This window comes from Trachinotus anak, unplaced genomic scaffold (assembly GCF_046630095.1).
Source record: "Trachinotus anak isolate AG129_WGS33_773 ecotype Australia unplaced genomic scaffold, CSIRO_AGI_Tana_v1 ptg000012l, whole genome shotgun sequence".
NCBI lineage: Eukaryota > Metazoa > Chordata > Actinopteri > Carangiformes > Carangidae > Trachinotus > Trachinotus anak.
The window spans coordinates 6,805,903-6,821,287 of NW_027273863.1; the positions used below are offsets into that span (position 1 = coordinate 6,805,903).

The 15,385-nt window shown below is 37.6% G+C and overlaps 1 protein-coding gene across 2 annotated transcripts in view; it reads left to right on the forward strand.

Moving 5' to 3' along the window:
- The first annotated feature begins 8,840 nt into the window (after nt 1-8,840).
- LOC139629401 (sodium channel protein type 2 subunit alpha-like) overlaps nt 8,841-15,385 on the forward strand; it is a 36,580-nt gene continuing 30,035 nt past the window's right edge. Inside the window, exons 1-4 of one of the 2 annotated variants that reach the window (XM_071492002.1) lie at nt 8,841-9,165; nt 11,226-11,344; nt 12,627-12,716; nt 14,065-14,193. In XM_071492002.1, coding sequence (XP_071348103.1) covers nt 8,899-9,165; nt 11,226-11,344; nt 12,627-12,716; nt 14,065-14,193 — 605 coding nt within the window. In that variant the 5' untranslated portion in view covers nt 8,841-8,898. Of the gene's footprint in view, nt 9,166-11,225; nt 11,345-12,469; nt 12,717-14,064; nt 14,194-15,385 lie in introns of those variants that run through there. The other variant, XM_071492001.1, reaches the window with a different exon arrangement.

Consider the following 15,385-nt stretch of genomic DNA (forward strand, 5'->3'; position numbering starts at 1 on the left):
GTATTGTGGTTTTACATTGTCCTCCACTCTCACTGTAGGAGGGGCATATTACCTGGGCATTTGCTCATTTTCCAGGTGTCAGATTCCAACGCTGTCAGAGCCTGGGAAACCTGATAAATGTCTAAAATGTTTGTGAGAAGGCATCTTAACATAGTCAAACTGGCACACAGGCAGATTTTGCCATTAGGCAATGTAGGCAACTGCCTGGATCCCTGAGGAGGGTCTCTAATTGCTGGATTATGTTCAGACATAAAATCTAATTACATTCCTAGTCTAACATACATATATCAATATACTCTCAAATATCTTTTAAATATATAATATCTTCTAAAAAATAAAAGCCCTCTGAGTGTTTATTTAATCAGCACCAGTTCTAGATCTGCCCCTGAATTGATAAAGCAGGGTTGAGCACACACTCACAGGTAAATCCGTAATCAGAATAGCTTTGAAATATGTTCTCAGGCTTCTTTTCTTCTTTTACATCATAATTAATCCACAGCATGGATGTGCAACACAAATATTGACCCACCGTGATAAATAATCTAAACAGATACAGGCTATTTGCATGATATTGTGACCAGGACTGTAGCCGGGGTTTTAGAAATGCTGAGGTCGTAAGTCAAAATCAAGCATTTTATTTAGTTTCCCAACATGAAAGCCTATGCTGTTTTACAGCCCTCCCTATGCTGCAAGGAATAAAATGTTGGTGACAGAATACACAGGTACATTGCGTGAACGAAACTTTGCCTTCAATGCTAGAATTAACCTAAAAATGGTGAATGTTTTTGATTATGTAAGTTAAAGTCCCCTGTATCAACCGAAGTCAAAATGAGAGCATGACAACAGTGTTCTCAGTGATAGCTAGGTCCCTTTTTGTGATTTGGGTGTGATGCAGCTCAGTCAAAAAAGCTCAACTTGCAAGACCTACCTGGAGAAGGTCTGTTGCCAACCACTAGAGGGCGCAATTTAACACTGTAAGCAGTGAACGATCATCCATCCGCCCGCAGCCCATTGGAAATACACAAAATGAAAACGCTGAGAGCTCTTGTTAAATCACGGCGGTTTTCAGGTTCATTCAAGTGCATCAGGGTTTGATTTGTGATCACACAGGAGGTGATTTCATTGATTAATTCCCCTCTGTGCTTGACAGTGGAACAAACTGATGTAGACTTCGGTCCCCCCCCCCCCCCCCCCCCCCCCATATCCTCAAAAACTCATACAAATATGACATTAAGTTATATTTTGCCTAATGTTTGTCATAAAATCACCACATAAAGCTTAGACAACTTACAGCAGCCTATTTTATACCAGCATATGTCTTCACCGCACAGTTCTCGTTTAATAAAGTTGACAGATTTTTTTTGTTGTTGTTTGTTTTGCTTCTTGGTGGTGTGGGAAAACCGCCAGCTCTCTCACTCCATCCCTGTGTCATGTTTGAGTGTGACATGGTGCGCCTATAGGAGCGGTAATCCTCTGCGGTCCGGCAGCATCCTCCCTCCCTCCTGCCCTCCCTCCCTCCCTCCCTCCTGCCCTCTTGCTCAAGGGCAAATCGAGGTGCGTCTCTCCCGCCGCCGCGCAGCATCCGCCCCACACTCCGCGGCTCGGGACCTCTCTTCTGTGGGATGAAGACGGCAGAGCCACTGGAGCGGACAACCTGTGCGTCCCCCTCCTGTGGCAGGTTTCAAAATGCCCAACATAAGGTGATCAGACCTCCGGTGTTTGTGTAGAAGTCAGCCCTGAGTTTCCTGGTGACACCTCTCTGCCCCGTTGACTGGAGTTTTGGTCCACGATGAAGCGGAATAAGCCTTGAATAGAAGACATGGATTTTGCTCGGAGGGTTTGGCAGCTCCTTCCTCTGAAACGCGAAGAACTTAACTCTGGAAATTATGCTGTAAATCTCAGAGTTTCATATGTAAGTATCCCCCGAGAGGATCTTTAGATTATGGCATTAATATTGAGCATGCAGGAAGTGTGTGGTGGCTAGAGACACGGGTAAACAACTTCTCAAAGACTTGGCAAAGCAAAGCTTGGCACTATTTGTTAACTGTTTGGTCTACTGCTTTTCTTTGTTTTCACCTGTACTAACCTGATGATGATGAGGATGATGAGTTAAAGGACAACGTCTCTTTACAATAAAAACATTTAAAAACAAATTTATAATAAAAAATATCCTGGTTTTAGGCTGAAGCTATAAATTAAAACTGCACTTACATGGCTTATGTTAAACAGTATAATCCAAAAAAAAAAAAAAAAAAGACTAAATACCAGAAAGTGCATAATGCAAAAATATCCATTAAATGTTTTATGTTTGACTCCTGAGCATTAAAGGCTTACACTTACTTTAGTAACTCACTTTCATGAGATTTCCCTGTGGCAAAAATCTGTTACAAATACCACAGGGATGAAAAGCATTTCTACTGCAAAAATATACAGTTCCACTGCTTCCATAATTCATTGAAACTGGTAACACATTACATAATGATATGTGAGGAAGTGGTTATCAACCATTGTCCTTATTTGGTAACATCCTAAACCAGAATGTGACACTTAAAGTTGTGATCATCCTCTAGTCTAATGTAACTTATGTAACGCATGATTAGTTTTAAGATTCAATTTCTGAAACAGAAGAGCTCAGAAAAATCATTTCTCTCTTGTCACATTAATACTTTCACCACTGTTTCCTTTTGTAGGTCTATACCTTCCGTAACCTACAGTACATATGTAAGCTATCTGCTGCAATTACATTAAAAGGTTTTTGCAAAAGAAGTAGGTCATCAGTTCAGTCTGTGCGCCCAGGACCACAGTGTAAAGCTCACAGCGGGTGACCAACCCTAAGACAACATTAAGAACTCACTGCATGTACACTTTGACCTCCAGCCTAACGTGTAAAATGTGAAACTTCGTAATGTTTGTGGTCATGGCCAAAATCTGTCTTATTTTATCTGCTTGTTAAATTCAGTATTTGATGACAATATTAAATTCCTGATGTGTTACCATAGGCACAGCAAGTTTGATAAGTCTTGATCAATGTAAGAAAGGATGCAAAAAACATCACAGATATGTTATACAATCAAAAATTTAAATCCAGAATGAAAAGAGCAACATGTGAACACATAAGCAAAGTAGTCCTGGATGAAACCACTAATTTCAGATTATATAATAAATCACTACGAGTGAACAAACACTGAAATGCTTGTTGTGTGATCCTATATCCTGGAATAACCCTCTGAAGGATCTAACCTCACAAATCCAGAAATGCACAAAACCGTAATATTTTAGTAAAAGCAACACAAAAGCACATCATTCAAGACGCCACTTTTACAACAGAAACCTTTTATATAATTGTTTGTTTGTATTAATATCCTTTGTTATATTTAGTCAAATATAACATACAGACCCCTTTAAAAAAGAGAATTTTGAAATAGTACATGTTACATAATACCCATAATGACGAGGTGAACACACTTGTCCTAGTTTAAGGACATGATCTGTAATATTAAATCCAGTATATTCATAGGAAACATGAAATATATAAATATGGGTTTTTAATAATTAAGAAAAGAAAATTTAACAAAAAATCTGTGAAAGATAATCAAAAGAAATTGTAATAACTAGATAAAATGACTTTAATGATAATCAGGTGACAGTAACAGAAACACAGCTACCCTGGATAAATAACTTGAATGACAATATTCAGGACAGAAGGCAGAAAGTGAGAAGGGGATCAGATCATACTGTATGTCAAAGGGGGGTCAGGTGATCTGGTCCAGAGTCAGTTCCAGAGGTTTGTCCCTCTGTGGTGTCTGTGTAATATTGGAGTATAAGCTGACGCAGCAAAGCAGTCCAGTTAATAGAAATGTGAGTGTGACAGGTGCAGAAAAATAACAACAACCTGGCTGCACAGAGGTGACACTGCTAAAACAGTGGATGAAAAGATGGAGTAGCCTGTTCTTATAGACAGTCAATCGTCTTGAAATCACATTGAAGGGAAATTACTGTTTTTCAGTTTGGTGCGTATTGTTTCACACGACAATGCAGCTTATTGTACAGAAATTTAATCAGTAACTTAATGGGACTGAGACATGAAAAGCTGAAAAGGGAAAGATTTTAGTTACATTCATGACTTTAATCTTTTCTGTCAATGACGTCATTATAACAAATCTTCTACACAAACAGCACAAGAACTTTCATCTCATTTTAACAGAGGCATTAAGTCTTTCTTTTTTCCACAACTGTGTCTTACAGACATGGCAGCACAAGTAACAGCAGTGCAGCCAATTACAATAAAAATAAAGATAGATTCGTCAAATTAAAGACATTTTTCACAGTTTGGAGATCCTGACAGGCACATTTAATTTGCATTAATACCACTCATGACACATTATGGTTCTCACCCAGGAGGACTGTGACACTCCTGACAATACAACACGTATTTCCAAACATCATAATTTCTCCCTCAGCACTGGATTGATTGAATGATCTTAAATTATTTGGTGGTGTTGTTGAAACTTACTGTCTTGTTTAAAGCTACCTTTCGTTCTAGAGGCGGATTTGTTATAAATCCAGTTATTGTTTTTCATTATATTCACTTATTTCCATTCACTAAGGCTCAACCGTTCACTGTATATTAGATGTCTCACAGTGTTTAAAGGAGATTAGTCAACTTGGAGTCAACCACTGACTCCAGCATGTGCCATTTGAAGTTACATTTCATCATCGTAGTTCACCATCTGTATATAGAGGTTCTGGAGTTTCACAAGTAGATTAGATACAGTTTGCATGGACCAAACCTCACTAACAAAACCAGAGAGGCGGTGCATGCTCTCTATGTGAAATATACATGAGGTAGCTTCAAATGACAAAATATATTGTACACTGATGATACTCCAAGTCCACAGCTGATTAATGTGTTGGTTTAAATATTATTTACTGCACGGCTCAGAGCATCACCAGTATTATCATTATTAAATACTTTCTCAATCATCCATATTAACACATCAGTTCCTCAGGCAGTTTTACTGTCCCTTTTCCATTAAATCCAGTGAGTACTGGATTTTAACTTTTGGAGCCACTGATGACAGGATTAATACTTGAACATGATCATTTTTAAGTTTTAATTTGCCTTGCTCATGGACACATTGGTTGTAGCTGATGAGCTATAACAGGATCATTTAAATTATTTTCCAGATGTCAGTTATGAGAATTTAATAGAGTAGTATTGCAGAACACATGTCAAGTTGAGTGTGTGTGTCTGTGTGTGTGTTTGTGCGTGCATGTCAAAACTGCCAGTCCATGGTGCTGCTCTACTTTCAATCTAATTATCATAATTATTTGCACTGATGATGACAATATCACATCTGGCTGTTATGGGAATTAAATTTCATTCAACGAAAATATTTTTCGCCCTGTGCGGTTTAATTCTTTATCACCATTTCCTCCCTAAAGTGAGCTAGCATGCAAACTGAAACTGTGCACCCTGGTAGATACACGCACTTTGAATGTGAATGCTACAGTGCGTAGGTCATCATCTTTTAGTCTTTTTACTGTTGTGTCCCGTTACCTTTTATAGAAGAAACACTGTGAGTGCAGATGAACGATTTGTCACATCCTGTCTTATCATGACAGAAATATCACTGCTCTGAACCTGTTTATCTGCTTTGTGACGTTGCAAATGGACCTTAACCTATTTATTTTGATAGCAAATGGGAAAGCACTGGATTCAGTATATGAGACGAGCTGATCTGAGATCAACCTGGGCCAAATAAGCAGATCAAGTGAAAGCAAATAACTAGCGTCTGGCTGGACGTGTGAAGGGATCAATGCATTTCAGGACAGGAGGAGATGAAAAACTCACAGAGCTTAGTCAACATGAAAAGGATACAATGGTATTTCTCTGTCAAAAGGGGGACATTGAGATGTAATCCTGTCTTTGGAGAGCTTTCTCAGTTATTAAAATATCAGACTCTGTCACTGGCTAAAAGGAGGGAGTGAATTTTTGGTAGTGGAAAGGCCTTTTTGGTATTGTCTTTATCTAGACAGTGGCTTTGGTCTGAGATCAGATTACCTGCAAACTGTCTTTATGTTTTGTTGTAGTCCAGATAAGCAGAGTTTCCCAATAAGAACAAAGCAAATGTGATCATTTTAGACAGATTGTAGACATTCACATAGTATTTAAAAGTTTAACTTCTGTGGTAGTTTTTAAATGTGGCAGAATTTTTTTTCAAATATGGCAACAATAAAATATTTGTGCAACAGAAGTTTATTGGATCATGGTCCCACAATGTGTACTGAGTCTCATCTCATTATCAGGCTGCTGATCAATATTTAACTATTTTGACACCAGAACTTTAAAGCAGCAATTTAGTTAACTTTATTATAATAATAAATAATTTGATAATAATCAGATTAATTAGATATAAGCTTTTGCACACTTGCTTATATATTTTATCATATAAAATCAGCTGGGTGGGGACTAGGGGTTAAAATTTATTTATTTATTTCCTTTATTTCACTAGAAAGCCCCATTAAAAATATGGTAAAAAAAAATCTATTTTACCAGAGAGACCTGGCCAAGATAGTAGCCACACAAACTCACAACATATTTAAAGACAGCATAAAACATGAAATATCACAGATACAACATGGCAGCAATTTGAACTTCTTCTCAAGAAAAACAACCACATTCCATATAATGTCCTTAAAACCTTCAATGGTTAGGCATTTTTCCAATTTTAGATCTTTCTGCAGATTATTTCGTGGCCAAGGAGCATTTCCCCTGGTCTGTTTTTAGGGCTTACTTAGCTGTAATGTGTATGTATGTAAGATCTAATATTTGTATGTGAACGATGGACAATGACGAATTAAATAATTGTGTGCAATGTGAAAGGTGTTGCTTGTAGTAATGAGAGCTGTGAGTGTTAACCACAACATTACACAGACACATTTAATAACTAGCTGGTGAACATAGTCTGGTATTGAGCAGCTAAAGAGCCAGATATTTCCCTAAGGAGTTGGTGGAGAGCAAAACAGAGCTAACGGGGAGTAGCTGTAGATGAGTGGATTTAACATTTGTCAGTTGTTTAAAACATGACTCTAATTGACTGCTAATATGGCTTTGAGTCTGCTGGATGTGTAAACAGACAATTGTAGGTAAAAATATTCACCAGATGCAACTTTATAAGGCGACAAAATGTCTTTGTGGTGTTGACAGCTGGGTGCACTGACTTCAAGTGACCACAGTAAATGTGAGTGTAACTCAAACCCCAACTTAATGCTGCTGTTGTTTCTGTTATAGAATCAAGTGCTAGAAAACCCAATTGTAAGTAAATGAAACTACATGTGAAATGATAGTGTCAGTCCACATTTTGTAACAGTGACTGTTACTATTATCAGTGGTTTTCTTATAGAGCTCATATTTCGTCCCATCTCCGAGTTGAGGAATTGAAACTTCACACTGCACAGTTTGAGAACATCAACACAGGCTAGGCAGTCATTTTGGAGACTATGTCTTTAGGTTTGTTGGCAGTTTGATGTCCAGACCCTGCAGTTTCCTTCAGTTCAACAGAGGCAAACAGCAAGTGATTGCCATGCTAAATCAAAGCCGGTGAAAACCCCTGGTCAGAGCTACAGACTGTGGGCTTAATCCCCATGACTCAGAACTATGGCTGCCCTAGTTTGACAGAGACTGTTGGATAACAGAAAGTGATGGTCAGTGGGAAGGGTAAAGAATTTATATCTTGTCTCTGGACCTCCCTCAGTACCATCTTCCAATCAGAAAACCAGCGGCAATCCAGCTTTTGACTTTAGCTTTTTCTATTGCAATTACACAATGTTTGAAATAGAGACATGAGAGACCTTCAGTGATGAAGGCGTAAAGGCCACATATTGTGTTATGGGACCACTGGACTTTCCTTGCAAGAGATTAGAGATTAGAATATTTGCAGACATGTTTTTACAGAATCACTTTTATATTTTAAGCAGTGACTATGAGCATAATTTAATCATTCTGATGGCATGTATTTCTGTTTGTGAGAAACCTTGTAAAAACTGGTGCATTCTGCCCATACTTTAGTGTCCCTGGGTTGTTGTTGTTGTTGTTTTTTTTTCAAAATTTCTAATTCTATATATAGAGGGTTTAAATCTGCAATAATAGAAACATTGGCTACTTGATGCAGGGCAACAAACTATAAACAAGACCAACATATTGTAACCTGATAGAGCTGATATAGCTAACAGGTTAGCAAACATTGGCTATTGTTTCCACATGGAACAGACATGTAGCAACATTAGCATTCATTTCGAGACATGTTTATGACCACCTGATTAATGCAAATCCAATGTTCACTCTCCTTTTAGACCTGTTTTGCTCTTAACCAACTCCTTAGCTAAATATCTTCAGCAGCTAAGTGCAGCTGCTGGGTATTGTTAACTTCGGCTGTTAGCTGTTTGGTGCTGGGGAGGTTGTGTATAGTGGGTTCATCAAGCTTTTTGAAAGAAAATAGCTGCCTGCTGCTGCTGGAAACTCTGCTAATGAGAGCAGGGACACTCAAAGTGAACTATGAACAGTGAAGCAAAACCAAACAATGAGCCGAAAGATGCTAAAATGCTCTGTAAAGCTTGGAGAAATGCAGGGTTTGATGAAAATTTGCTGAGGGTTTTCAGCTACAAGGTTTTCCACATCATGGTAATTTGATTAATTCTAAAAATATTGATTAGAGCAACTTTAAGGCATTTGAAAAAAGTATCTGTTGTGGTAACTGCTGATACAAAAAGACATCCAAGCAGCTAAGTTGTTGTCCTCCGTCTACTGTTTTCTCACCTCCTCCATCTCTGCTTTTCCTTTGTCTCTTCTTACGCAGCTGAAAGTAAATTCTAGTACAGAAGAATCAGGATGAAAAGATGGCAGCCATGCTGTTACCAACGGGTCCTGATGGCTTGCGGCGGTTCACTCGCGAATCCTTGGCTGCCATGGAGCAGCGGATTGCAGAGGAGCAGGCCAAGAAGGCCAAGGGTTGTCATGAGGCTCACAGGAACGCAGAGCCACTCAAACCCAGGATCGACCTGGAGGCAGGCAAGCAGCTGCCGCGCATCTTTGGTGACATCCCTCCAGAACTTATCGGGGCGCCACTGGAAGACATTGATCCGTTTTACTACAAGAACAAGAGGGTGAGTGTTTCTGTCTCTGTATGTGGTCGAGTATTGGCTACAAATGCATGTGTATATGCAATCTCTAAACAACATCTCAAGGCTCAAGTCCGTGCACAATAAAATAAAACAGCTGATGTCTGAGGTATCATGTCTTTTTTAGAGCAAAAGTTTAAGACCACTCGTCCTTCTTTTTAATATATTTACTTTACATTTCAAAAGCAGTGAGGGTAAAAGAGCTGGACACACTGAGAAAATATAGTTCTCAGTCAGTTCAGACTCACAGTGCTCTAGAGGTGATAAAATTAAACATTCATCATCCTAAACTCGGGGTATGTGTTAGTCTGTCTGTCAATACTTTCTGACTTGCTTACCCTGTCTGTGGCAATCAGGCTGAAGTTTTTCAAATCTTTGGGTGGGTGACAAATATACAGTTTGTACAGTAATTTATTAAAACAGCTGGAAGCTGTAGTTTTTAGCAGAAGTAAATCATGTATTTGTTTGGGACTATTTTCAGCTGTGGATTAATACACATTTGGTCCTTTGAAGAGTATTTGCAGCAGCGTAACACGTAGGATTGACTAAATGATAAACTACAGTTCCCATATTCATGGTAATGAGGAAACATATCATACAGTGTCATGTATCATTAATGTATCATTCATGTATCATTAATGTTTGTGTCTCGGGGCACTGAACTACATGTGCAATACTTGTCAGTAGGATCAATTCATTGTTAGTTTTGGTCTTAATACTTTTTGCTGTAGATTTACTGTTTCAGATATTACAGATGATAACTATGACAGTCTCACTGATCTATTGAGCACTATTATTTAAATTCATCTGTATGTTTGGCCTCAGTTTGCACCTAAATTGTCTGTGAATTAAATGTATCTTTGTGTCTTTAGTGTAATTAATCAAAAACAAAGTAATGTAGCAATTAGCTGTGAAATTACTGACTTCATTTTGACATTTTTAAAATTAGTATTGCATGTGATTAAATATTATTATTATTATTATTATTATTATTATTATAGTTTTTGTTTACAGTTACATAACAGTTCCTGTGAATACACAACATCCTCTAGTTAAAGAAAAGTTATTTTACTCATTGTGTGATAACTAAAATGTACCAGTTGGTGATGTGTCCTTTAAGAATTCACTAACAATTATATCAGCTCAGAAAATGGTTGTTGTTTCAAACTGGAAACTGAGGATAAATTGCCGGTTACTGGACTGGTATCAGTGATGCTCTTGTTCCTAGCACTGCACTGTATTGTCCTAAGCTTACCTCAGATTTGATTTACCCATGACTACTATTTTACTGCTGCACTAGCTGCATATCAAAGGAACAATACAACTCTCATCTGAGCATGTGAGCATGATATGGTAGTGATCCTCCAAATCAGCTGATGTTTTCATTGAATTCACGAATTGGTGTTTTAGAGCAGCTGAGGTGAAGCAGTGGCTGCCTCTCTTTAGATCTCTTGTGGAGGCAGAAATAGGATTAGCAAGTTTTGATTTGCAGAGTCGGTAGATCAGGCTGCTACCCATTAATGGGCCGCTTATGGAGAGATGAAAAAGGACGTGGCAGTCATTCTCAGGGTCTCTTTGTTTTGGCATGTGATGCGCTGCTGGATGGGAGGATTATCCAAAGACGAAAAATATTTAAATAAATGCCACATCTGTTGGGGAAAGGTTCAGCCTGCTTTAGAGTTGCTTCCATTATGTCAACTGGCCTCACTCGCTGCGTGTACGGGCATTCGCTGCTTTCTTGAGGCAGAAGTGCTGATGGTGGAAGTTGACACAGATGGTAGACACAGTGGTAGACTCAACACAGCAGCTATAATATCCCTGCTGGGTGAAGAAAATGGCTGAACTGCTGCTCAGAGCTGCTGTCAAGTTTCTCTGCAGTAAAAACAAAAATTGTGCCCGTGCATGATGGGTAAATTGGTTTTGGAAATGTATTTACAATCAGATGGCTTGTTATAATTAGTTTTATTTACAGATTGTGAACACCAATATTTGAAAGATATGATTTTTCTCATCACTGATGTCTGTCTTTTCTCTTTCTTTTGCAGACTTTTATAGTACTTAACAAAGGGAAGGCCATCTTCAGATTCAGTGCCACATCTGCACTTTACATATTTAGTCCATTTCACTTCATCAGAACAATCGCCATAAAGATTTTAGTCCATTCATATCCTTTTGGAGTGCCTGTGTCTATTCCAGCTACAGCCATATAAGATAATCATGGTTGGTTATTTCTTGGAGGATGAAATATGTTACTTTAGTTGGTTTGTTTTCTCGTCAGTATTAACAAAATTAGGAACATTCTCTTGGAAGAAAATGACTGAAATATAGATCAGAATCAGAATCAGAATCAGAATCAGAATCAGTTTTATTGCCAAGTATGTTTTCACATACGAGGAATTTTTTCTGGTGATTGGTGCAATTGAGGATCAGGGGGATCAGCAACAGTGGGGCTCTCTAGCCTTGTTGATGATGGATGGAGATGATGGAGATACAAAAAAAAAAAAAAAGAGGATATTTCATAGTAATGATCAGGCAGCCGTCTGAGAACGAATCCCTGTCTAACATTTTCACCAAAATACTAATTTTATGTCATAAAAGGTCTAGAAACTGCTTCTTGCACCTCATACTGGCTGATAAGCTAATTTCTAATATTTACCGATTTCCCCCCGTAGGTTTCTATTGGATTTTTCCATTGTCCCATTTTTGAAACAGCTTTGTAATGGTCCTCTCTGGCATCGCAAAACAAATCCCCTCATATCCCTCTTTTAATCTCTGAAATGAAATAAGAGCAAGGAGATTTGACATCATGTGACGGCTGCCTATTAGTTCTCAGACAGCTGATTCGTACTTTGCATGCAGGGGGGAATCTTTCCTCTGGATCTCTGCTATGTTATAGATTACAAAGCCTCTGTTAATCAAATTATCTATTAAGTGCATCTGTTAACTGTTACTGATTTTCTAAAATTGAAACATCACATAATAACTGTAACTTACGATAATGCTGTGAAGATCAGACTGAAGAAGTCCTAATACCAACGCTATGTGTTTATTTTGCAATAAAATTTAGATTATGTAATTAAGGTTTTTGAAGGAAACTTTTGGATGGTTATTCCAATGACTTTCTAATTGTTTTATCCAGAAAATTCAAATTATTTCATCTTTCAAATTTAGCATTTGACAGATCCTTTGTTATGGTTTCAGTCATCCATAAGAGAGAATGATATCACTCCACTGATTTAATGTGAAATGGAATTTACTTGCATTTTCTATAATCTGCATTTACTGGAGTTGTAATGCCGTTGGCACACACAATGATGGTTTATCCTAATGGATATGTTTCATAGGATTATGAGAAACATTTTGAGTGTGTTACTGTGTCTGTGTCAGTATAAGCCAATAACTGACTGTAAATTACAGTTTCACAGTTTCCTTAACTTCTTCTCCACATTGTTTAGCCTGTTCATAATGTTCACTATACTCACCAACTGTTTCTTCATGGCCATGTCTGATCCGGCGCCATGGACCAAGTACCTGGAGTAAGTACATACTGTACAGTAAGCTGTTGTCTCTTCCTAAATACTGTGTCTGGGACAGAAACTGTGGTTAATGTTTTCTAATGTGGGGATTTGCTGGGGTTTGTTGCTTTATCAGTGATGACTGAAGAATCAGTTCACATGTAAGTAATATAATGCATGTAATATTTAAAAGCAAGTGGTGTGGAATGAAAAGAACCACTTAAAAATCTTCAGAAACATTGTCCTATGCATGATGTGAAAGATGTGGCTTATTATTATCAATGGGTCAGAGGCATTTTTAGCATGCAGCATGCTATCTGCATTGACAAAAACTTTTAATTTGTTCATTTACTTTTTGAAACTTTATAAATTTACCTATAATAAATGTGAGAAGAGAGACAGTTGGCTTTATTACTGTGAGATGGGAAGATAGATATCACTCTCACTTCTGTACTTTAAATATGAAGCCACGGCCAGTATCCAGGTGACATAGCTTAGCTTAAAGACTGGGGGACGACAAAAGCCTTGACAGAGTGACCAAAGAAAGCCCTATTTCTAACCCTAGCCAATAAGAAAGTTTGTGTGTTTTAATCTAAACTGGTTTGGAAAAGAAAATACAAGCAGCCAGGTGACAATATCCAAATTCTTGTCGTTATGGTGAGGTTGCTAAGCAACCAGCAGATACTTCAGGAAGTTACTGCTCTGGGCTTTGAACTACTCCAGCACCTAACCCCCCATGAAACCTCAAATGATCTTTTTTACCCTTTGTACAGATTAAATAAACAAGATAAGATGTTAATTAGTAAGCTTTAGAGGTGTTAGTATGCAAATGTTGTTACCTTTGTAGTATGGACACAGCAAGGCTAGCTGTTTACAGTCTCTATGCTAAGCTAAGCTAACTGGCTACTGCCGGTTGCTTCATATGTTCACTTGGACTGTGGCAGACCGAAAGAGGAAGACTGTGAACAAGCAATACTTCATATTTCTTTTTGGTATATGAATGAACCACTGGAAAGTCTTCCTCATATCTTGTTTTTTTAGTTCTGTGAAAACTTGAATGTATTCATTTATTACCTGTGTGTATGCTCATTATGTTATTTTTAAACTGTTTAAACATGATCATTTATGTCCTGTGCACAATCAGTCAGTTACATCAATCCTCAGTAATTATGTTACTACAAATTATTGGTGGTATTTAATGATTTTTTTTTTTTTTGGCTAAGACTGTTTGCACATTATTAATTTTTCATGGCATTCATGGTCAAATTAGATTTCAGTCTTCACTGTTACTGTTGTGATTTATTTTGAAGCTCAAATCTTTTCTTATGCATGATTGTACTCAGTGCTGACACTGCCTTGTATTTTCTAGGTATACTTTCACTGCCATTTACACTTTTGAGTCAGCGATAAAGATATTAGCAAGAGGATTCTGTTTATTGCCGTTTACCTTCCTGAGAGACCCATGGAACTGGCTGGACTTCACCGTCATTGTCATGGCGTAAGTAACAATATCATCATGCAGATTATCAGTCTCCCCTGACATTCATTTTCCATTAGCTGTGGCTACATTGTCCAGATGTGTACCTAGAAACAACCAAATATCTAATTAAAAGAGTCCACTTTAGTTGTGTGTTCAGGTTCTGTCTTCTGAGACAGTTTCAATAATGTGCAGAGCCAAAACCTCTCCCTTCTTTGTGTATTTTTTAGTAATGTCAAAGTGACCGTAGTCAGTCAGTCATCCTGATTTGAAACACCATGAACGATAAGCCTATTGTGAAGGTCAGAGATATGTGTGCCATGACTCACTACCCATGATGCAGGTAGCAGATTAGACAGGTGACCTCTCAATGCTGCTGCATTGTCTGAGACCAATCATCCTGATAGGACATTTGCTTTGTTTGGAAACAGCGAGACAAAATCACTTGTACTGGGTGTACTCTCTCTGAAAGCTGTCATTACCTCCAGCGATTCATTTGATTAATTATGGACCAGTCAGCTAATTCATCCGTCATTTCTTCTCACAGGTACCAAACACATGCTATTAAGTAGAATGTAATCAATAATTTTATCTTAACGATGGATCAAATGACTGCTTGTGTAAAGAGTCACTTGTAGTGATGAACCTACAGAGAATTATAACCTTTATTTCTTCACATAGAAGGTTGCAGCCCGACTTACAGGCCACTTACCACTCTCAGAGTATTGTTTCTGGCAGCAGCAGGCATCTGTTTTTTTAGCAAAAGAGCTTTAAAAATCCCCGTACATGATCCCCTTTGCATGAAACTGAAGACAGACAAAGTTAGTGAATAGCTGGTGAACAAAGTGGAGCATTTAGCAGCTAAAGAACAAGATATTTCCCTGAGTTAGAAGAAGACCTAGGTTGAAATTAGAAGTTAGCAGAGGCCAAAAACAGAGCTAAAAGGAGAGTGGGATATGGGACTTTGCCAGGAGCATTTGCCAGATGGACAGAAACACAACTGCAAATTAATAATATAATATAATATAATATAATATAATATAATATAATATAATATAATATAATATAATATAATATAATATAATATAATATAATATAATATAATATAATATAATATAATATAATATAATATATAGTTATTATATTATATTATAACTTATTATATAATATAAACTTATGTCAGTGTTGTGTTCACATTCTTTATGTGGCCAAA